Source organism: Apis cerana, linkage group LG7, assembly GCF_029169275.1.
Source record: "Apis cerana isolate GH-2021 linkage group LG7, AcerK_1.0, whole genome shotgun sequence".
Classification (NCBI taxonomy): Eukaryota; Metazoa; Arthropoda; class Insecta; order Hymenoptera; family Apidae; genus Apis; species Apis cerana.
The window spans coordinates 842,506-866,694 of record NC_083858.1 but is presented as its reverse complement, the minus strand read 5'-3'; the positions used below and the strand labels follow the sequence as shown (position 1 = coordinate 866,694).

General features: G+C 28.1%; 1 protein-coding gene across 3 annotated transcripts; it reads left to right on the top strand.

Moving 5' to 3' along the window:
• The first annotated feature begins 738 nt into the window (after positions 1–738).
• LOC108002461 (peroxidase) lies at positions 739–22,849 on the top strand. 3 transcript variants are annotated; one of them, XM_017064154.3, is made up of 14 exons: positions 739–877; positions 11,509–11,639; positions 14,288–14,432; positions 14,532–14,707; positions 17,934–18,110; positions 18,712–18,908; positions 19,086–19,281; positions 20,143–20,340; positions 20,483–20,630; positions 20,898–21,054; positions 21,118–21,288; positions 22,012–22,210; positions 22,383–22,488; positions 22,573–22,849. In XM_017064154.3, the coding sequence occupies exons 2-14, from the start codon at positions 11,513–11,515 to the stop codon at positions 22,682–22,684; spliced, it is 2,109 nt and encodes a 702-aa protein (XP_016919643.2). In that variant the 5' UTR covers positions 739–877; positions 11,509–11,512; the 3' UTR covers positions 22,685–22,849. The 3 variants fall into 3 exon arrangements, with proteins under 3 accessions (XP_016919643.2, XP_061933487.1, XP_061933488.1); XM_062077503.1 differs by lacking the exons at positions 739–877; positions 11,509–11,639 and adding an exon at positions 13,749–14,041; XM_062077504.1 differs by lacking the exons at positions 739–877; positions 11,509–11,639 and adding an exon at positions 13,752–13,886.
• Positions 22,850–24,189: the final 1,340 nt, after the last annotated feature.

The window sequence follows — 24,189 nt, the reverse complement described above, 5'->3', positions numbered from 1 at the left end:
TTAAACATATTTGAAAGTGGAACATCACAGGACACAATAGATCAGAAATTTATTAACTGTTTGATAAAAATTTAAGCTCAAGTATTAACAAATTATAAGTCTATGAAACAATAATGAAATCTATTTAGATTTATATACTTTAAGGAATGTTGAAAAGGAAGCATCGAATACTAGACACAGATAACAACAATTCAAACATTTATGATTGTGTAATAACTTTGAATAAATGAATTTAAAAAGAACAATTTTATAATTGAAATATTTAAACTAGAGAGCAAATTGGTCTACATACACGAAATATAAAGTATACAAATTAATACTTTCACGTATGGCAACATAATATTATACCAATATCTATTTGTAAAATTTTAAATTTCTAAAAAGGAACGAATGAAATGTATCAAAAAATATTGCTATATAACAACAGTGAACATTGAAGTATTTCGATTCAAGTTTTTTGGAATAAATTAAAACTCTTTTAAATTAAACAGAATGTTAGATGTTAAGATTCGAGTGTTTCATCGTAATCAATCGTAATCAAATCTAAGACAAACTCATAAGAATAACCGGAAGGAATCTCGAGGCATGCAATCCTCTCCAAAGTTAACCATTGGAATAGAACGTGGTTCGATGATAAAAATCCTCGTAAACCAAGAACTTTTGACAGCGTGGGGTATTTGTCGATCCACGATCGTACTCCCTGTACTTTCTCCCACCATTTATAAAGTTCGACTCGTATCTCGCACCCGTTCAGTCGTTCTGCCAATACGTGTTTGGTATACCAGAGATCGTGTATGAAGTGAAGTTTCGTTTTTTACTCTTTTTTAAATAGGTTTTGTGCGCCGAATCAAGTTATCGAGGAGTCAACAATTTTTCGGTGGGTTTCATTCTATGCAAATTAGGCCGAGCGAATAGATTTTATATTGAATTGCAACCCGTGAATCAAAACTGTTTTTCTACTTTTGATATATCTGCTCTATTTTCTTTTTTTTCTTTTTTATGAATTGATATCATGGGTACTATGGAAAAATGGAAGCATATTATAAATTGCTGCTTTTATAAATCAGAATCTCATTTTCTTATTTACAATAATTGAATAAGTTTGAAATAAGTTTTAATGAACATAATCAAAAAAATTTATCGCATAAATCAAATCATTATCATTAAATACCATAAGTAAATTCTAAAAATATCTTCAAATGCCTATTTAATATTAAACGACGTTTCTATATACTTTCTTTTTCTATTATACAATAAACTTATATGACAATTCTTTAAGAGAAACATCAAATGACAGGCAAATTTATAGCTATTCACTTTCTAATGTAAAATCAATTGCATTTAATTCACGAATAATTTTACAAATTTGATTATAAAATTATCCATAACAGATATATTTATTTTTTTCAATGAAATCAATCATTTGACAAAAGAATATTTGATAAAAAAATATTTAATATGTAATTCAGAGAATTATGATTTAAAAAAATCTCAAAATTCTTCTTTGCTTTAAATGTTATTGGTGTTATTCAATGGAAAATATTTCAAGCATTTTTTTCTTCATTTTTCTCCAATTTAGAATAAGATTTTAATCTTATTATAATAAAGAAAACAATTTTTTAAATAAAATCATTCCTTTTATAATTATACTATTACTAAATATTCTATATTCTAAGTATTACATATTTGAAACAGCGCAATGTGATCAAGTAAAGAAAATGCCTTGAACTTGCCATTTAAGTAACTACCGTGTGAAGATTCTGACAATTAAAGGTTAAATAATGCTTAAAACTTACACGAGTACATTCCACTCGACACTTTAATTGTGTTTAGTTGTTAAATTTGTTCCAATGTTTCCTTCCTTCTTCTTGGAAATATTCATTTTTCTCAAAAAATATTAATTTCTGAAAAATAATATAAACGAATCATAAAATGTAAAATAAAAGAAGAAGAGATTGGAGAAGATTGGAGAAAATACCATTTTTCAATCAACTTTTATATCAAATAACGTAGAATGAAATTGATATATTAATACGATATATAATATATAAAAATAAATACATTGTTATTAATTGATAATAAATAATTGAATCAATTAGTTCGAAATACAAAATCGAATGTTTTCTTCAAATTTCACATTAGAATGTATATTTCTGTTCGTTTAAATATAACGTTTCGTTTCTTCGATTATTAATTGGATTAATTGAAAGTTGATATAATTTAATAAATCATTCCAATTTCCTATAATTGCACGCGATTTATCGTTTACTTTTAATATTTTGTGATTTTACGATAATGTAATAATATAAAAACGTGCATATAAAAAATAATTTCTTAGAATGTGATTGATCAATCGAATCAATCAAATCGAGTATTTATATCATTATTTCGCATATCTAAAGAAAGATTTATTTTACATATTTATACGAATTGTAAAATGCATACAGCGTGATAACAAGACGTAGAATAATAAATGAAGATTATCAATCATTTAAATAATTAATATTTTTTAGTGGAAATATGTTTCTAATACGAAACATATCTAAAAAGAGAAAAAATGAAAATACTTTATAATTAATTTTATATTTTAAATATTATTTAATATCAATATCTTTGATATTGTGTTTAATAAATTTTCAAATAATCGAATAAATCAAACAAATTGCATTCTGAAATGAAAACAAATATTTATTACGTTGAGTAACCAATATTCCAGTGAAAAATTTCATTTAAATAACATTTACATTAAATTTACATAATATTTATATAGTATTTAAATCCTATATTTAGTTCAAGTTTAATTTATTCATTGCTGTTAAGAATAAAACGACAGATACCAATAACCAATATTTAATTCCTATTGTATACTTTTTCCTTAAATAAAGAGCGCTACACGTTTTATTTTTCAATTACTATTATCATAGTTATCCATTATAAATATCGTTATTTAACTATCGACGAAATTATTTCTTATATTTTATTTTCCACGGATAATAAGCGAAACTTTAAAACTGTATAATTTGTCCAATTTTCAATTACTAATTAGGCCTTTAATCTTTCCTTATTATCTATCTATATCATATTATATATTCGACGCTTTGTAATTTACACATTGCGATTGAGTTATTTAAAATAAGCGGGAAATGATTTGTTCGAACCAATTTCAACCAGGGTATATAAAATGCACTCATATGTTTGTATAATTAATCGCATAAATAAGATAATTAACGAAAGATTGATCGCACGCCACTTTCTGCGATTGAAGTAGCGAAATACAACGCCCGCACTTTCTCCCTTTCAATTGGAGAATTAATATTTCTTCGGTCTTTGTGGAGCGACCATCATCAGGGAAATCTTGAGTGTATTCGCTCATGCGTATCCTTCGATTCGATTATTCGAACAATAAGACAAAATGTACAACAATTTGTGAAAATATTTACGTAACGATGCGCCTTTCATTCTTTATCATTTTTTTTCTTTTTTTCTTTTATTATTATTATTATTATTATTAGTTTCAGTCGTAAATTCTAACGGGATTGAAATGAGGGAAAGATGAAAAGCATAATGTCAATCACAATAAATGATTCACGCTTATTCCAGGATTTCATTCGTGAATATCTGCCTGATGACTATTTAATGACTAATGAATTAATATATACGTGCTTCCCTGATAGAATTCGTGAATAATGTGTGAAAGTAGTTAGCCTTCAAATAATGATATTTTGACGATTCATGTTTATTCTAAGATTTCATTTGCTAATTTCTTTTTTTTTTTTTTTTTTTTACAATTATCGAACAGCCTTGAGTACATTGAGATGTTTTTATTTTAATACATTTAATACATTTAATACATAGTCACATTCTCAAATTGAAATAAAACGCAAATTATAAATAGAATAGCATTCGATTTTTTTATCGAACGAGCTCCATTCATTTTTCATTACATTTTCTATTGTTCGAATCGTTCACATAACTGACGCTAAAATGGTGCCAAGAATCATTAATGAAGAAGAAAAGAAGGGGAAAAAAAATTTGCCATTATATGATTTAACTTGGTTAGATTTGTTTTCTCACAATTTTTTGAAATAAACATTTAGGCCAATAATAATATGAAAAACGAATCGAAATAAAATTATGCAAAATTGTATCGGAATGCATATAATAAAAGGAGCCATTGTGAAAAGAAAATCATAATAGATATTAAAATAGACTTCAATTGAATAATTCCATATAATTAACATATGTTTTCTACGTAATATATCATGAGAGATAATCATCATGTGTAAAAATTGTTAAATTTAAATAATGCATTAAATTGTCATTTGAAATTATCGATATGGTTAAATACTTTTTACATAATCAAATGATTAAGTGAGTTTTGCATAATGGATAACGCTTACACTTGTTATTATACTTGCAATATTTTCAATATTACGCTTTTTTTTATGTAATGTATTAGAGCATGTCATGCTAAATTAAACGCATATTTTTTATTTAAGGAACATTTGTACGCTTCAAGATTGGAAAAGATAAAATACGAATGTTCGGTCAAATCGTTGAAGAAAAATAGGATGAGAAAAATTAATTATTTTATAAAAACAAGTTACAAAAGAAGATATCGCACGTTTCGTCAAACGTTTCAAAAAAGTATAAATCAAAGAAATATATAAATCAACTAGTAAAGATATATAATACAATTATAAGTTTTTAAATAATTAATAATACATAATAGATTAGTAAAATAAAATTTAATTAATACATAAAATAATAATGGAATGTAATATACGATAACAATTTTTTTGAAATCAATATTTTTTAAAACAATGTGATATCTTAACGTTACAAACAAATTTTTATTATATTAAGAAAAATATGTTGATACCTCGAGGATTGGAATCATTTCTTCAAAGAAATCTAAATCGAGAAAAGATGTATAGAAAAAAATTCGCAATAAAAACAAGAATTTTCTATTTGTCACTGACTGTACACATTAACATGGAATTATTTAATTACAACTCGGATCGATTTAACAATTGGAATCTGATGTAATGTGATTGGTATCAACAATTGTTGATGAATAATCTAATCCTTTTGCAATTAACCGAGATTGGAAAACCCGTAAAATCATAAAAATGAGAAAAACTGGATTCACATACTTGTTCGTTTTCCATTGAATGCCATTCTGATTTGCGACCGCAGAAAATTCACCGAACGAAACGGTTTCTCAATCTCTGCCAAACAGATATCGTTTACCGCCGGGTTTTGAAATCCAGTCTCGTTCGAATTATCGGTAAAACTTTGCCCGTTGATCGATTCGGACAGAAAACGGATAGATTGTCGATATTCTAGGATATTCTAACGCAAAATTATAATACATCTCTCTTCCCTCTCTTCATTCGTTGCCTTCATTTCGGTGCAGATTATCATCGAGTTTCGTCGCGTGACCGTTTCACCAGTGTGAATTGAATTATACGGGAAAACATAAAGCAGCCAGCATGTTCACGACAATTTCTCGCATAATTATGACGCGTAAAAATTTACGAGTCGTAATTCCCGCGTTTCAGCAACGTACGATGTTGGAGAAAATATTCCATTTGTTAAATTTTACTCGACGTTATCAGGTGTATTAAAGTCGGATAAATGTCATGCGAATCATGATTATGTATGGAATACGTGTCGTTTATTAAGATTTATAAAGATATTAAAATAATTGGAATATCCGTTTGGGAATAAGAGAGATTGGTAAGAAATGTAAATTTGGAAAAGTTATTTCGAATTAGACGATACAACGAGTGATAAATCGTTATTAAACTCGTGTGAAAATAATTTTTGTAATTTTAAGAAAATTATCATTGGAAAAATCTTTCGCAAGAATCGTCATCGTTCATTGAATCTCTTTTTGATTGGATTCGTTTCTTCTTACCACAAATTTCTATCACAATAGAAAGTTTATTCATCGATTTCAAAAAAACTAAAGAATGTAAGTTATCGTAAAATAATCGGAATATAAAAGTAAAATAAAATTTTATCAAAACTTTCATAAATCACATCACGCGTTACTATTTAAATTTCTCTGATTTTGTTTTAATTTGAAAAAAAGTAAACAACGATTTGCAAATTTTTTACGATATCTAAATGTTCCAGCATCATAAATCAAAAAACAAAAAAGCTATCTCATATTCTTATTCGTTGCTCGAACGAACTGTATTAAAATTTTATATGAGACGACATTTCTCTATATCAACGATCGTTGCAAATTTATCTATGAACATCTCTAATTAAACCGTAATTAGAGACAAATAATATAATTACAATTTACCTTAATTCTTCCTAATTAAAAATTAGAAAATGAAAATCTGGAATTACGTTAGCTCATTCATGTATACCATTTCTTTCGGTTACGTGAAAAATATGAATCGTATTTCACGATTCCTTACGAAAAACTAGTCCCGCAACATTGCGAATAAATTGGTTATATCTGGAATATCCAGTATTTCCTTCTCTATCCCCCATGAAATCTCATGAATAACAGATACGATTTCTCAAAAAGTGTTATGAGCTAACACTTTCCACTATGAAACTCGATAATCGTGACAGACCCGAATAATTAAATAAAAAGCGTTGAAAGACGTTTTTATTAATAACGCGATTAAAGGAGATCGATCGGCAATAAACTAACCTACAAATTAGTTGCTCGTTTGCTCATTCTTCCGCGAGACGTCAAATGCTTTTATTCGACCCGATATTAGCTCGTAATGACAAGTAATTATCTAATTGCATGATTTGAGACAGGCAAACGCGAGATTAGATCGTTTCATTTATGTGTTCAGACATTCATGAAATGTATATGTATAATGGATGTAGATTTAAATTCGTCGAACGATTATAAACATTGTGAAACATTAGATTTCTCATACTTGATAAATTCTACATTTATTATATGCATCATTCTTATATGCAAACGGTTTATATTTTTTTTACTTGTATTTATGTTTTACAGTTGAACATATATGGAATAACTTTTCGTTCTTAGGTGGAAAATTTAGAAAAATTCAATTTTTCATGAAATAAAGAATAATATTCTGTATTATTCTGTTCCATATAATTCAAATAACTTGAGATTATTAAATACGAATTGTATTGTATATGAATCTATTTATATTCGACGCATTGTTGTGTGAAATGATTAAGAATTGCAAAGTTATGACAATAATAAAAAAACTATCGTTAAAAATTGAAGTGAAAGATATAAACAAGGCAACAACATATTTCGGTAATACAAATATCACTACTAAAACGTTGCATACACGCAAAGTTTCCAACAAAAATAGAACTTTTCAATTTTGCAATACTTTTTAATTCGGAAAGTTGAGAAATCACATTCCCTCGATGCAAATTTATGCATCACAATATTCGTTACGTCCCGTGGAATAGGATCATCGCACAGTAAATCGTGGTAAACGAACTTCAACATCGTATTTTCCGGGAACAAATTTATGTGCACGATCAATAATAAACCTTGGTACAGCTTTTAAGCCCAATTAACAAATTGTATCATAAAAAACTTTATCAGCATGGATTAATTATTTATCTAATATATTAGAATATTACTTTGGCAAAATAATTAATATTTAAGGTACTATTGTTTTTTATCTTCTTAAAAAAGAATTTTCTAATAGAAACGAAACTTTAAACTTAGAAAATATTCAGATTTTAATGCTCTATCGTTTCGTTTTATTCCCAATCAAAATTCAAAAATTTTTCAAAAGTTAATTTAATATGATTGATTTACGATTTACGCCAAAAATTTTCCAGGTCATCATCGTCTGAAATTTATCATCTGCAATTTGAAAAGATATCTCAAATACCTAACTTATTTCCATATCAAAAATCTCAACCGACGAATGTGCTCTTTTCACGATATGTATGAATACAAAATGGTTCTTTTCCTCCCCCCTTCCTGTTGCTTCAAAAAGTCGAAGGTATTCCAGGATTCCGTTACTTCCTCTGGAAATATCGATAAAACGATTGCACAATATACTTGGAGGACGGGAACAGCGAATCAACAATCGACTTTCTTATTCTCCTTTCCTGTTCTCCTTTTCCCCCGTGACGTTAATTAAGAAGAAAGTTCGAAGGAAAGGGAAAAGGAAAAAGGACGAAAAGAACGCACGAAGTGTGAAAAAAAAAAAAAAAGAAGAAGAAGAAATATTTACGCGTTTCTTGATGGATCGAATCACAAAACGATCTCGATTGAGACATGGAGATAATAGGCGTTAAAATCGTATAACCTTCGAGGCGTAATGGAAACCGAATTACGCAATTACACGGCTTCACAACTCATAATTAGCGCGTGAAAATATCCTTGTATAGAATTTCCTTGTGGAAGAAAGTGGAATTTTCCGCTAACAATCACGAATGTTTTAGAATGAATTAAAAATATCGAGTGATTATATTCCCTTTTTTGTTTACTTTCCGCGGAAAAGTCTTTCGGATCGGATGGAAAAGATGGAATGAAAAATTAGAAATTGTATAATTACTTTCTAGCGAAAAAGAAAGAGATATCTGATAAATCAGATTTAGATTTACAAAAGATTGTTCTTGTAAAATGAATTTTTCTTTTTTTTATATATATTCACCAATGAAAATAGTTTTCTTCGCTCTATTCCAAACTTATTGTAAATTTCTTTGAAATAAAATTATTTCTATATAGAGAAAAAGATATTTTTATTTTGTATCAACTATCAGATGTGTTTTAATATTAACTTTTATATTTGACAAATCGATCTCCAGTAAAAAGTAGAAAATTTAATATAATTGAGATTTTTTTTTGTGATATTTCCATATTTTTTTTTTTTTAAATAAAAGATATAAGTAAAAATATATTCGTGTAGCATAAATTGAAACGATTTTCGTAATCGATCACGGTCTCGTGACTAGAATAAAATTTGGAAAACATTAAAAATAAAACTTTCGATACAATGCTGGCATTACAAATACGAGTAAATTTAAATTTTATTAAACCAGATTCGAATTCTTCGTAAGTATTTTGAAAAAAAAAGAAATGTTTTCAAAAAAAAGACTCGAATGTAAATATTTTATATGAAAACAATTCCAAAAGTAAAAAACTATTTCCAAGTAAAATCGAGTTAATAATTTTTTGTATAAACGATGTTTAATTGTATGATAAATATAGTAAAAAACGTTTACTATGAAATGTGGAGATATCACGCTGTTTCTCAAATGGTCCAAGATAAAATAAAAATGTCTACTACTCCATGCAGAATTTTTTTTTTGAAAACGTTTCCTCGAAAAACTAACATAATAGAAATGCAATTACGAATAACTTCCCATATATGCAACAAGATAGTACCTATTTATGTCTCTAGATACTCAGTGAATAATTGTTTTCTAATTTTGGCAATATTGTTATAGCTACAAGAGAAATCAGAAAAAGTAGAACAATTACCTGTTTCCTTCATTCAAATTTTTTTAATTTAAAAGAAAATATTATTCCACACAAAATATTATAAAATATTTCTTCTTCTTGTAAATTTTTACTACCAAAAAAATACAAAGATTATTCTGAATTTGAAATTTAAAGTGAAATTTAAAGTAAAATGAAATCCGATCCAACAATCATGAGGAAAAAATTATTCTACTCCAATCATATTTATTGTGATAAAATCTTTTTGAATCCAAATTCGAGTCTGGAATATCATATTCCTAATAAATATTCAATTTTTTTTTTTTTCTAAAATACCTTATGCGAGGTAAAGCAGAACATTCTAATATAAGATAAAGTGGAATATTTACATATATGCATATATGCATATAATAATACCTGGTTAATTGTTTCACTTTCTGCCCATAATAATATAAGGATTCGACAAAAAAATTCGAAATTATTATAAAAATTTTTCTAAAGAATTTGATTTGAAAAGTTGTACATTCTTTATCTATAATAATAACAAAATATAATATAATAGTAAAGGAAAATAAAAATCTGAAATTTATCATTTTGAAATTTAAGCAAACAAATTGAACGTGTCAGTTTATGTATCAACTACTCGTTCAGCATGTCCAGTTACGTGATATAAATTGCCTTGTCACAATTACATTGTCAGTTTTCTGTTAGTTTCATCAATCAAACGAGAAATTGATTAAAAAAAAAAAAAAAAAAAGAAACAGAAGAAAAAGTAAAATAAACGATGATAAACAACTTTCACTTTAACAATGTGAAAAATAGAGTGTCATCAAAAAATCAAAGAATGAATTAAATAGAAATTAATTTTTTAAGATGTGACTAAAGAAGCTCTAATAATAATATTTCTTCCATTTTATAAATACCAATGTAAAAATAAATTTTCACATATAACTATTTATAAATATTAGAACATTCTCATAAAACGATCACTACTGGAACTGAAATCTGATCAGACTACTAGAATTTTAAATTATAATAATTTATAATAATTTATCTCTCTGTTTTATTAATTGTTTTAAAGAAGATTTTCTTTATCAAAAGTCGTGAATTGCATTAATGAAAATAGAAAGAAATAAGATAAGTAATGAAATATCACATATTTGAAAGAATATTGTTTGCAGAAAACAACAATTCAATAGTAAACTAGTTAGATATATAGTTTTAGGCGCATAAAGGCTATCTAAAGAAGTTTATGACATGCAACCGGAAGACGTTCGTGGCACGTTGCATGCAAGTTGCATTTACCGAGTTTCACGTAAACTTTTACTATAAAATCGCCCATCTACGTAACTTTGTTTCAATGGAGGAACATCCAACATGAAATTAAGAACGAAATATTAACTATAAATATCTTCAACTGTGATATATTATATTTTGTTTATTTCCTTCGTTTTTTTCCTTTTGATAAAAGGAAAGTTAAAATTTTTTTTTTTATATCCAATTTTACATTTGCATTTTATTATATATCTCAATATTTCACATCTCAAAAACTAATGTTAATTTAAAAGATTTCACAAAGATTTCATCTCAGTGTTTCGCCAAAAATTTTTTATCTTTATGATAATATTATTATAATATATTAAGAGAGATTTAAAAATATGTATCATGTGTAGAAGAAATGAAATAAGAGAAAAACAATTATATGATAAGTAAATATGTAAGTTACGCATATTTTATTGCGCGCCAGTAGAATAGTTCGTTTATGATCGGACAAACTCTCACTTCCCTTATCAGATCAAACTAAAGAAGAAGAGAGTATTAACTAAGAATATTAACTAAGAATAAATAAGAAAATTATCTGAAAACGATAATATATTAAATTATCGTATTTATTAAACGTAATATACAATAAAAATTTTAATACGATATAAATAATCTCTTTTAATTTATATTTCGAACATATCATTCATTATATAGAGATACATTAGAATATTATTCATGCTATAATTTTTCATTTCAAAAAGTTTTTATTAGATATTTTTATATCTTTTACAATTTCTCAAAATATATTTAAATTTCAGAAACATGAGAGAACAAAACGAATGGTGGATCGCAGCAACGTTACTTGTCTCGCTATTGACAATAGAAGAAGTAAATATAATAAATGGACAGAATATTACATCCGAGGATAAATTATCTACGAAAAAAGCAGGTATGGATTAAATAAAATTTAAAAACATTTATAAAATTAAAATGATTTGGTAAAATAACATAATCTTTTATATCTTTACGACCATTATCATTAATAATATTTTTTAATGATTTTTAATGATTTGTGATATTTTAATTATATATTATACAATAAACATCGAGTAAACTTATATTTCTATAGCAAAATTTATAACAATCGTCACAAATTGTCGTTATCATTTTTTAAATATTTTTAAACGCGATCAAGAATAATTGTAGCTCACATAAAAGGAATTGCAACAATTGCAAGAAAAAAAAACTGAACAAAGTTTGCATGCAGTTCGTGATACCGAGTGTTTTCTATCGTGCGTTATTTATATAGTAGCAAGAATAAGACCAGTAAATACAAAAAATAAAAAAATCTTTGAGATTTGTATTTGAAATAGCTTAAAGTCACGCGATCTGATTTTAAACAGAGTACTCATCATATTAACATGACAAATATGAAAGAATGAGTCAGACTTCGGATAATAATAGTCACAATTGTGACAAAAGGGAAGAAATTAGATCGTGGACGACAGAGGAAAAATTTTAGAACAATTTTATCGATTAAGCTTATCGTACTTCAAATTCGATGTTCGATGAGCTATCCAAAGTAACAACATTAAAAAAAAAAATAAATTACTGTCGTAAAAAAGAATTTGTGGTTTTTTAAAAAAAATAATCGTGTTATAGCATATATGATCAGAAAGAATAATTAACGAGTCCAATTACATGCTACTCCATTTCATTAAAAATCATTAAAAATTATTACCATTCACAATCCATTAATAATGCGGCTAAACATCCTTTAAAATATCCTTTAAAATATTAAATATTAAAGGGGTTTTTGTTTCCTCGCGATTTTATCTAATTGATTGAAAAATCGATCGAGATAAGTGAGACGGGAACGGAAGGAAGAGAGAAAGAGAAAGAAAAATACGATACGCTAGTTTCTTCAAGGTGATGAATGTTTTGCTCGTACATCGTTTCTGCTTTCTCGAATGGCAATTAAAGCGTTAATAATCAAGGCAAGGGAACATAGAGCAGAAAAAAAAGCAGGGCAACAAGTTCCTTGTGCAACAAGTGGAAGTTAATAGCAAGAAATCGTTCACGAGGTAGAAAATGGTCGTGTGTCTGCACTGGCAGGTGTCCTATAATAATATTTTCGCGAGATCGTTCGAATTTGAAAGGAGACGAGGAAAGAAAATGATTAATTTCGATCCCTTGTATCGATCCAATGTATCTATAATTGTATCTATGATCTTATATATAATATATATAGAAAGGATGGCTCAATATAAGAACTCTTGCAAGAAATTTCTACATAAAAAATTCTAATCCTCTTCTTCTACCACAAAAAGAAATCGGAGACAGCGAAAATTATTCGAACATAAACCTTTCAACATATATAAGATATATAAGATATTTAAATATCTCAACCTCATAAATATTAACTTGATACTTGTACTAAATTACAAAAATATATATATAAAATAAAAATAATATCTTCCAAAATGATTATACCGTTTCAGATCATATTACGAATATTCATCGATTGATTTATCAATTCAGAAAAAGAATCTCTCTCTCTCACTCCTCGACAAACACCAAAACCGGAAAGGCATTGCTCTCAAACGAGTTCCTTTACTCGCATACTTTTTTTCGCACAATTAAACATCATTTATTCTCTGTAATCTTTTCTTCGATATATCACAGATCAAATTTCCCTCGTACAATTTTGGCCTCGCGACAACTGGCAACGTATTCCAAAACAAGTACTCGTGATAAATTAAGGTGAAAAAAGAAAGGGAAGGGAAAAAATGGAGGCTTCTCTCAATTTACGCTCGGACCAAGATCGTTATTAACCGTCGTGACGGGAAAAGTAGGCGCAAATGAAACGGGAATGAAACGAAAAACTTGGAAACCCGATCACAGGGCACGTGGCCATTTATGTAACACGTAGCTCTCTAAATAACGGCACGCGAGCAATTTGGCCCCGGCCCAACCCCGTGCACGCTCCGATTCAAATTCAAACTCGGCCCAAGAGTTTGGAATATCGAGTACGTACACAATGTAGAGAGCGTACCAGGTTCGTTTCATTCGCCGACTTGGCCGCGGTCACATCGATAAAATCTGTCTCGTTGCTATAACATTTATCGTTCCGGCTGAAAGCGGTGAAAGGCTCGTGGTAAACGAGCGTGTTTCACGATCTATTACGTCGACATTGGTACGCTGGTGAACGTAACCGATCCGAGGAAGAAAAGAATAATTCCATTGAATAAGCACTCCATTCTATCGCGCGTGGAAATCTTTGAGAGGAGCGTCGTCCTATTACCATCTCTTCTCGTGGGAAAATGGCGAAGTTCTGTTGACAGTAAACCGGTACAAATCCCTTTATTCCAATTAGATCGAAACGGTTACGCATCGGGTGGCACGGTTCCGGGTAAACGAGTTGGGTAAACGGATCGAAAGGCACGACTTAATTACGGCGGAGGAGAGGGGGAGACATCAAATTCGGAAGGAAAAGCAATCTTTCTTTTTTTCGGTCGATTCTTCATCCGATTCTTTTCATATGTATAATTTCGGTTTATTGTCACGGATGATACATATATTATCTTTTATTTTCAGAGAACAAAGAGAAATTGTCGGATTTAGAGGGATCGGAAACCAGTTATAATTTTGGTTATACGAATGTCTTCGAAAATACGTACAGTACATTTCCTTATCGGACGTTCTCGACTTTTCCAACATTTTCTACTTTTCCATATAACAGGTAGGTTCAGAAAATAATGGAATATTATATGCAATAAATGGAATTACGGCAAGATAACTTTATTCGTTATTCGCATCTATAAGTATTCTTCAATTTTAGAGAAAACTTAACGAATGATATTCACCAAGAGATTAGATGCGGTGACTCGTTTCCCCGTAATTGTGCAAAGTCAAGATATCGAACGCACGACGGCTCGTGCAACAACTTGAACAATCCCACGTGGGGTATGGCAAACACAAGATATGGGCGACTTTTGCCGGCGAATTACGCAGACGGTAAGAATGATCCGTTTCTGAAAATGTTCCCCCGTAATCAGATAAGGTTAGGTACAGTGATAAAGTAATAAACAAGTATACGATTCTTTTTTCTAACGAGGAATAAAAAATTTAATAACAACAAATTTCCATTATTATTCTTAATTACGATGAATTGAATATATACGAACATTCTTTGAGTCGTTTGAGAGGAAAATTAATTAAAAAAATTGCAATCTTGTTTAAATCTTGTTTTGTATCGTAAAGAAAGATTATGATTTATATTACACGTTAAATTCGACAAATGAAACGTTAAATTAAATTTTAAAAACGTACCTTTCCCCAATCCGCATTACGCATTCCTGTTATCCAATCATTTTTATCGTCATTTACAATCGAGAAAAATTACTTCCGTAATCAATACAAAATTGACCGAATGAATGCCACTTTCACTCACTCACAATCCGATCCAATTCGTTCTAACGAACAAGTTAACATTTTATTTAGTTAAAAACAATTATCCACGACTAACACTTTGTTATTACATATCACAACCATGTTTTTCTCCACCGATTTCTCTCAACGTATCAAAGTATGTGGCGAGTGCTTCGAAAAAATAATAAAGAAGAAGTTTTAAGGATATTAAAAAGATCTTTTTCTGTCACGTCTTTTTTGAACTGTATTACGTAAATTATCTATAAATTTCCCTCTTTCTTTACAATATTATATAAATTTGGATATTTCCTAATCAAAGTTCTTCTTTTACTATGTTATTACAACTTATATTCGTTATTAATTCGTTTACAAAAAAAAACAAATCAAATATTGAATGCATAGGAAATCATCAACTTTTTCGATAAGAATTAATAAAAAAAGGAATTTCGAGTCGAATCGATAAATAAATTTAAACAGAAATTTGGAATTGGAAAAAGTGCGAGAAAGAGTATAGTAGACTTCACTAGTATTTTATAGCAGAAAAATAGCAAGTATTATTATTCTTTTTCGCAACAAATTTCAACAATAATTAAATACAATTAAAATATAAAAAAAACAACTGATTTATCGCTACAAGAAAAAAAACTACAAGATATTAAAATCAAATCATAATTTTTTTCTTCGTTGTAAAAAAGAAAGTAGCAAAAAAAGAAAAAAAAATTTCTTCTTTAAGATAACAAAGATTGCGTGTCAATGTAAATAGAAAATTTATTTGGACCGATGTAGATAGATATAATTCTACCATCGCTGTTACGCTTCGTTTCCCCTTGCTAATAAAACGAGGAAAGAATTTCAGATCGTTCTACATTATTACATACATAGAGTGTTAATTGGATTATTATGGAAAATCAACGGTTACCAGATTGATATCTCCTGTATTGCGCACAAACGTTGAAAAAGAGTCTTTTGTCTTAGCCTCTTGACTATTAATCATGATAAAATCGGATCTAAAATTTTATTCTAATTGACGAGACGAAATCTTGTTATTTAATTATTAACAATCGTTGATTACAACGCTCAAAAAAAAAAAAAAACAACACACACACATAATAGACGCGAAAAATGAGATTTCAGATAAGCGTACTTCTATTTTAAAGTAGAATAAGCGAGTGTGACGCAAATTGTTAAAGAAATGGAACGGTAAATTGATTATAATCGTTTTGTAACACCTAGTTCTAGAATTGAACGTGAAGTAGTATAATACGAATTAATAATAGTAATAATACGAAGTACAAATTATAATCAAGATATTTGTGCAAAGTTGGAAGCTGGAAAGCTAGAAAAATTAATTTTTTTAATTTTTCAATCTACGATAATTCGTAAATAAAGAAATATGGAAAACGAGCCGAATGAAATAAGCTTTATTTTTAATAAAATAAATGCTTTGGACAAAATAAATGCAAAACATTTCTATTCTTGTCTCATCTTTTAGATAAATGCAGATTTATCTTAGTGCCGAATCAGGGCAGGCCTTTCCCTTCCACTTTCAACAGCACGTTGCAAAAATCCCATAAAACCCCGTTGTAACCAACAGTTACGCCCCCCATGACAAATATCGACAAAAACTTGTTTCAATATTATAGTTGAACCGTGGTTTTACACGGTCACGTAGGAATTAATTTGCTACTTTACGGATTTCCAAACTCTGTACTCGTGAGCAATCGATCTGTAACATTCTTGCAACCTCGTTCTGCAATCCTTTGCTTCTAATTTTCCAACTTTTCGCGCACACTCGATATTAAATCTGAACACGTGTTCGATGCCTAATGTTATAATATTTTAACATGTTTTCACGTGCAAAAATTAACGCGTGCAGCTAAGCGTTGCTTTTTTAAATTCATTATTTTTCCAGGATAAAATCATACGAGTTCTGTTTGATAAAATTAATAATCTTCTGGAATTATAATTCCCATTTCTATTCCGATCTATTTTAATTAAGAGACATTTATTTGTTGCTTTGAAAAGTTAAACGTGTATAGATAATACTTTGATAATATGCAATCCTCTAGTGATTTCTCTAGAAACTTGCCAATTATCTAACGCAACAAACATTTTTTTATAGAATATGTTTCTACAATTTCTAAAAAGATTACAGATAAAAATCAGGGAAACAGATATGTATATGTAATAATAATATAGAAAGTTTCTATATGTAGAAATATATAAAAATTATTATTCCTTAAAATTCAAAGAAGAAATATATCATGTGTCTACAGCGATCAAATTCAAGCAAAAGAATTATTTCACATATGACATTTTTAATATTTCCAATTACAGGATGAAAAAATATGAGAAAAATTGTAATACCACCATAGAAGTACCAATACTGCATTTATTCTACAACAGTCAGTGAATGTGGTAATATCGTGATAAACAAATTTTGCAATTGTTAGATTTTCTAAAGATAAACTAGAATTGTGAAATTTATATTATTCGTACAAAATTAATTGATTAATTTATGAGTTTCCTTCGTATAGGCGAAAAAAAGAAAACAAACACCACCTACTTCCGACATTATTTATTAAATTCACATTCATAAATCTTTAATTTTTTTCTTTCTAATATAATTATAAAATTTAAAACAATAACACGTTTATCATTAATAAAGGTAAAGTAAATAAATTTATCAATTGGGTATTTATCAAAGGAATAATTTAAATAATAAAATAAGACCCTAATCCAAGAAAATCCGATAATTTTCGTTTCATTTTCTTAAAAACTATTGTTATTCACTCAATCACAATTTCTGCAGGGATACAGTCACCTACGACATCGATAACCGGATCACAATTACCACTTTCTCGACTGGTCAGCTACACGTTATTTCCAAACGTCAACATAGATGATCCTACATGGACGCTGGTAGCAATGCAATGGGGACAAATTATTACCCATGATATGGGTTTGATCGAAGGCAACACTCAATCAAGTAAATCCAAATTTTTATCGTTATAATTTTTCACTCACTTTTTAACAATTTCAACGTTTTAAATGAAATCTTACAATTAGCGGAAGATTTGTGCAATACGCAGTTAATAAATGTTACATTTAAATATATTATTCACTGTCTGGTATTCCAATCGATACGTAAAACGAGTTTGCAGTTCATTTTTCTACTTTTTACTATACCACCATTTTCCAGTTTTACCACTTTCCTTTAAAGTGCACATTGAACTACGTTCAAATATTTTTACCTAATTCCTTTTTATTTTTTTTTTTCTTTTTAAGTTAAAGTTTACTTAAGAAGAGAAAAAAATTTACGAGTTCTTCTACATCAACTAATCAGAGATTAGTATCATATAACAATAACATAACTCATAAAATAAAATAGGAAAAATTTAGTATATTTTTAAGAATAATAAACGATAAATTACGTCCACGTCACGCTATACGAAGAGAGAATATTTCCAACGAATATTTCATTCAAAATTAAAAAAGAAAAAAAAAATTCTAAAAAAATATTTCCAATAGACAATTTCCATTACCTATCACCGAAACAATTCATTTCTAAATTTTTACTTTTTGTACAGAGCCGCACAAGACACAATGTTGCACCGACGATGGCCAATTACAACATCCGTCGTTGCTTCACAGAACGTGTTATCCCATACTCATACCTTTCAACGATCCTATCTACAGCAAGACTAACATGAGATGTCTCAATTTCGTTCGTAGTACAACTGACCTTGACCACGGTTGTTCAGACCGATTCAAACCAGCAGAACAGGTTTGCTATTACGTTTAATGGTTTTGCTCGTTCGTTAATCATTTCCACGGATATAAATAGCGAATCTGATTGTATCATAACTGCACTCATACACGAATTTAAACTCGAAGATTTAAAAATAACTTCCAACTTTCACATGGAATTTGTTTCGTCATTCTGAGCAGAGATCCTTTTTAGTTGAACGTGGTAACACATTTTCTGGACCTTTCCATGGTTTACGGATCCAACGATCAAGTAGCAGCTAATTTACGAGCAGGCGTCAATGGACGTTTGAGGGTGGATGTTCGAACAAACAGAGAATGGCCACCCTCGGCACCAAACGCATCCGAATCGTGTGATATAATGAAACCTCTCGAAGTTTGCTATCTAGCAGGTAAGATTTAATAACGTTATTGCAGAGAATAATAGTTACAATTCGTTTTATTAATTGATATTCTCGAAGATGGATAGAGATTTTATTAAATCTTGTTTAAGGATTCTTTGAATTTCGGAAAAGATTAAATAATATTCAATCGACTACTAAAACGATTCAATAATTATTAAGAAACGAAGAATTTTATATGAACGAATAGACATACCTAAATCATTTTCTTGCAACGTAATTTAATATAAAATAATAGTTAATTATCTGTAATGTATTTTGATTCTTGTACGATGATATAGGATTAGAAAAATAAAGAAACTTTTAATTGCTAATTAAAGGGAAATGAAATACATAGCGTGACGTTAAACGCGTAATCTTTGATCTTTAATTAAAATTTACGAATAATTAAATATCCTTTTATTTTTTCGAGTTTTCACGAATTTATAACTATCAATAATGTTAGAATTAAAATATCTTTTCCCTCGTAAAGAGTTTTGAAAAGATTGATGTTTAATTTTGATTTACTACTACATCCATCTTTTTTAAAAAAATAAAATTTTTTTTAATCACGTTGCAAAATTTCACTTCGGATAAATGAAACAAGATACACCGATTTCTTTTCAAATAATGCACGTAGTAATTGCATTTATTATTAATACGTTACCGATTACATCTAACGTTCACCTCGATTAAAATAAAATGTATATTTCTCTTTTCATCAAGAAAAGGCGAACGTAACAATGCGTATATTTTCTTTCATACATATAGAATTATTGTAGTACTGAATTAATTATTTTTAAAAATACTGTAAAAATTTATATTTTCGTTATTAATAACACGGGTGAAAATGTCTCTCAATTTGTATTTCAGGCGATATCCGAGTCAACCAGAATACTCAATTGACCGTTTTGCAAATAATACTACTTAGGGAGCATAATCGTATCGCTAATGTTTTAACTAAATTAAATCCTCATTGGACGGATGAAACAATTTTCCAAGAGACCCGAAGAATTTTAATCGCGGAACATCAACAAATTTCGTATTACGAGTGGCTGCCAATATTTCTAGGTGAAACGATTAATTTTTCTCACGTTATAATTAATATCAATAATTATATTTCGTTATTTTTTTCTAAAAATAAGATAAGATTGTTGTCCAGAAATCCAATTATAAGAAAATGTATAAATAAATATATCTATTAAATTTTTAGGCAGAAGGAGTACGTATGGTAACAAAATTTTGTATAAAACCAACAATTACGTGAACGATTATAATCCAAACGTGAATCCAAGCACTCTGAATGAGCACTCGAACGCTGCTTTCAGATATTTCCATTCCCTTATCGCTGGTTTCCTCGAGTAAGTTCAAACATTAGCATTATAATCATCAACGATGTTACAACTTTTTAAACAAAAACGAACAAGCTGTCAAACGCTGGACACAAATGATTATTTTTCAAATACATTTTGAAGTCGTCCATTAATATTTTAAACATTCTAACATTTGATAAATCAAATTAACACATTGTAATATTTTGACGATAACAATATCTAATAACAATACGTTGAATTAGATAATATAAATCGAATTGTAAATTTTATTTCGTATCTCTCGTAAACCATTAGCTTGGTGAACGAGAACCGGTTTTCAGACGGTGCCGTGAGGATGAGCGATTACTTCAACAGGCCAATAATTATCGAGCAAAATGACAATATGGACAAGTTGACAAGAGGCATGTCTTATCAACCGCAAAAAGCCAGCGATCAATACTTTGATCCAGAGGTATATAAACAACGTTTGAAACGATCGCAGCGAATTATTTAAACTGTCCAATGTTTATTCCAGATCACCCACTTCTTATTTAGAAACGGAAGACCATTGGGAATGGATCTTCGTGCGATAGACATTCAAAGGAATCGCGATCACGGTATCGCATCGTACAACAATTACCGGGAATATTGCGGTTTGCCAAGAGCCGAAAGCTTCCAAGATTTTACAGATTATATTTCCACCTCGGTAGGTAGATAGATATTTCAAATACAGAAGATTTGATATTTCCTTTTAACCCCTTGCTTCACAATTTAATAAAAAGGAAAGACATTAGATTTAATTTCGCTTCTAAACACGTACCAGTGAAAAATGAAATTCTAAATGGATATAAAAATATTCGAAACTGTCTATACTTTCATAAAGATGAAATAGATAAAATAATTTACGATGAATAACTTTCAAAATTACATGACGCGTATCGATTTAGGAATCTATAAGATCTCGAAGACACCAGAGGATTTATTACACTATGATTTATACATTATTTTTGTATCAATAAAAATATATTTTTTTTCTTTACGTTCATAGGAAAAAATAATAACTCGAATATTTTGAGAATAGAATGATTTAATTTAAGAAATACGCGAGCAGATAAATAAATAATGCATCGTTCATTTAATATCGTGCAACTCGACGTAAAAATGACATATGCATTATTAAAATCAAAATATTCGTTATGCACTTCATAAGTAGAGTTCACAGTACTTTTTTTTTTTTTTTTTTTACATTTCTCTTACATAACAATATCCACTATGAATTACAAATATTACGTGATGTAAGTGAGATAAATTGCAAATGTAATTTCATAAAAATTCATAATGATAATTCACATGGTTGTGTCATCATTTTCTTAAAGCTTATGCATTAGATTTGATAAAAAAAAATTGTTATATGTTGTATATGTTATAGAACGTAGAAAAATTGGCTCAATTATATGCCAGTCCTGATGACGTAGAAGTTACTGTCGGAGGATCGTTAGAAGAACACATTTCAGGCACACTCACTGGGCCTACGTTCCTGTGTATTTTCGTGGAACAATTTTATCGAACACGAGTAGGCGATCGTTATTGGTTCGAAAGAGGTGATCACGAATTAGCGTTCACTATAGGTAAATATCCTATCTTTCAAAACTTAATTTTAATTTTGATTTTTGGACAATTTGAGTTCTTCACAACCTTTGAGATTTTTCATGAGATAGTTTTACTTTAGCGTATCGAGTTTCCTAATTTTTTTTCTTAATAACAACTGTTATTTAATTATTCAATCATATAATTTTGCAGAGCAATTAAACGAGATTCGGAAAACTAGCATAGCCAGATTATTTTGTGATAATGGTGATAATATTCAACGTATGCAACAAAGAGGTTTCAAAAAAGTATCTCAATTGTAAGTTTTCTATTTCTACGTAAATTATAACATGTATTTTATAATTTAATAACAATTCTATTTAAAAATTTTTGTTAATTTCAGTAATCCTATTGTAAGCTGTGACGATATCCCTTCGATAGATCTTTCATTATGGAAAGATTATGCACCGACATTAACGACACAACATATATCATTCTCGAATTTTAAGAAATAAAATTATTAAGTGAGATAATTATTATACATTTGCCAAATATCAATTTATTAGATAATACGTGAAGTATCATTAATTAATTTAAGAGTTAGTATATATATAGTATTACATAATTTTGAAAGTTTTATATTATGAATAAAATGCATTATTTTGTTTATAAACAATTAATTTCCTAATCTTTTTCATTTTTTCCCTAATATGATTATATTTTTTATATTTAAAATTAATCGAAAATTATATTAAAAATTTTTATATTTTTTGTATATAACTATGTTTTCATTTATTTTTTTTTATTAAAAGAAAAATAAGTAAAATTAAAAGAAAATATATTAACAAAATATATCGTAGATGATTTGAAAAATCAAGTGATCTTACCTGATCGAAATCTTCGTGTGATTTTTCAACAGCAAATAATGAATTGGAATGTCGTGTAATGTCAATGATTTCCATTCTTAAACGCTGAAACAATTTACGATATCATACAAATATCAACGATAAAAAGATTAAACTTAAAATGAAAATAACAATAATCATAAATAAGAAATGCTTAACATAAAATTTAATATATTTCAAATTTTATTCAATTCAGAAAATGTTATTAATTTATTTTATAAACAATAAATTTGAATTCATTAAATCGTGATATATTATACGAATAGATAAAGAATATAGACAATATAGAATAATTATACAAAAGTACAATTTTCTAGATTTTCTAGAAGACTAATAAAAAAGATGTAGTGTGAACTTTTTAAAATTTCTTTTAGAATATAACTTTTAGAATATCACTATTTGTGAAGATATATTTTCAAATCATCCAAAAGAAAAAAATTACAAAAAGCAAAATCAAGCAACGTGCATGCCAAAGAATATTATTATTTAATTAATTGAAATTAAGTAGTATCCAATATTTCTTTTTTAATCTTAATAAATCTTTTAAGCTTAATAAAAATTAAATGATATTTTATCTACTTTTATACTTTAAAAATATTCATTTTTCTTAATGTCCTTTTTACTAATCATTAAAATCTAGAAGATTGTGCTACTATATTATTATTAAAAAAATATGGAAAAGAAAGTAAATTAAAAAAGTAAATTAAAATACTTATTTGGTAAAATCATTATTATGATGAAAGAAAATATAGTCATAATTTATTGAAGTTGCAATACTTTTTAATTTGCCACGTGATATTACTGTGTGTTTTATCAAAGTACCGTTTATTTGCAATATATTCTGATGTAAAATGGAATTTACGACTTATCCCAACACGTTCAATAAACTCTCTTATCTTACATATGTTTACGACCGTCTGAGCAATATTTCCTATTAAGGAACGAATATCGGAATCAATCTTGAAACGATCCCACTCGTAAGATTTATAATCGTATAATTCTAGAACAGAATTCTTATCAAGATATACATCATTGGCAAAATTAAAAATAAATAATTTTAATCTTTGAAGATCTTTCTTCTTAAAATTATCACTTCTTTTGTTTATTATTATTAT

Excerpts from the sequence above, each read along its gene's own strand:
- LOC108002461 (XM_017064154.3), top strand. The coding sequence starts at position 11,513 with ATGAGAGAACAAAACGAATGGTGGATCGCAGCAACGTTACTTGTCTCG. Across the intron at positions 14,708-17,933 it reads GCCGGCGAATTACGCAGACG|GGATACAGTCACCTACGACA; the intron begins GTAAGAATGATC and ends CAATTTCTGCAG. Across the intron at positions 19,282-20,142 it reads CGAAGTTTGCTATCTAGCAG|GCGATATCCGAGTCAACCAG; the intron begins GTAAGATTTAAT and ends TTTGTATTTCAG.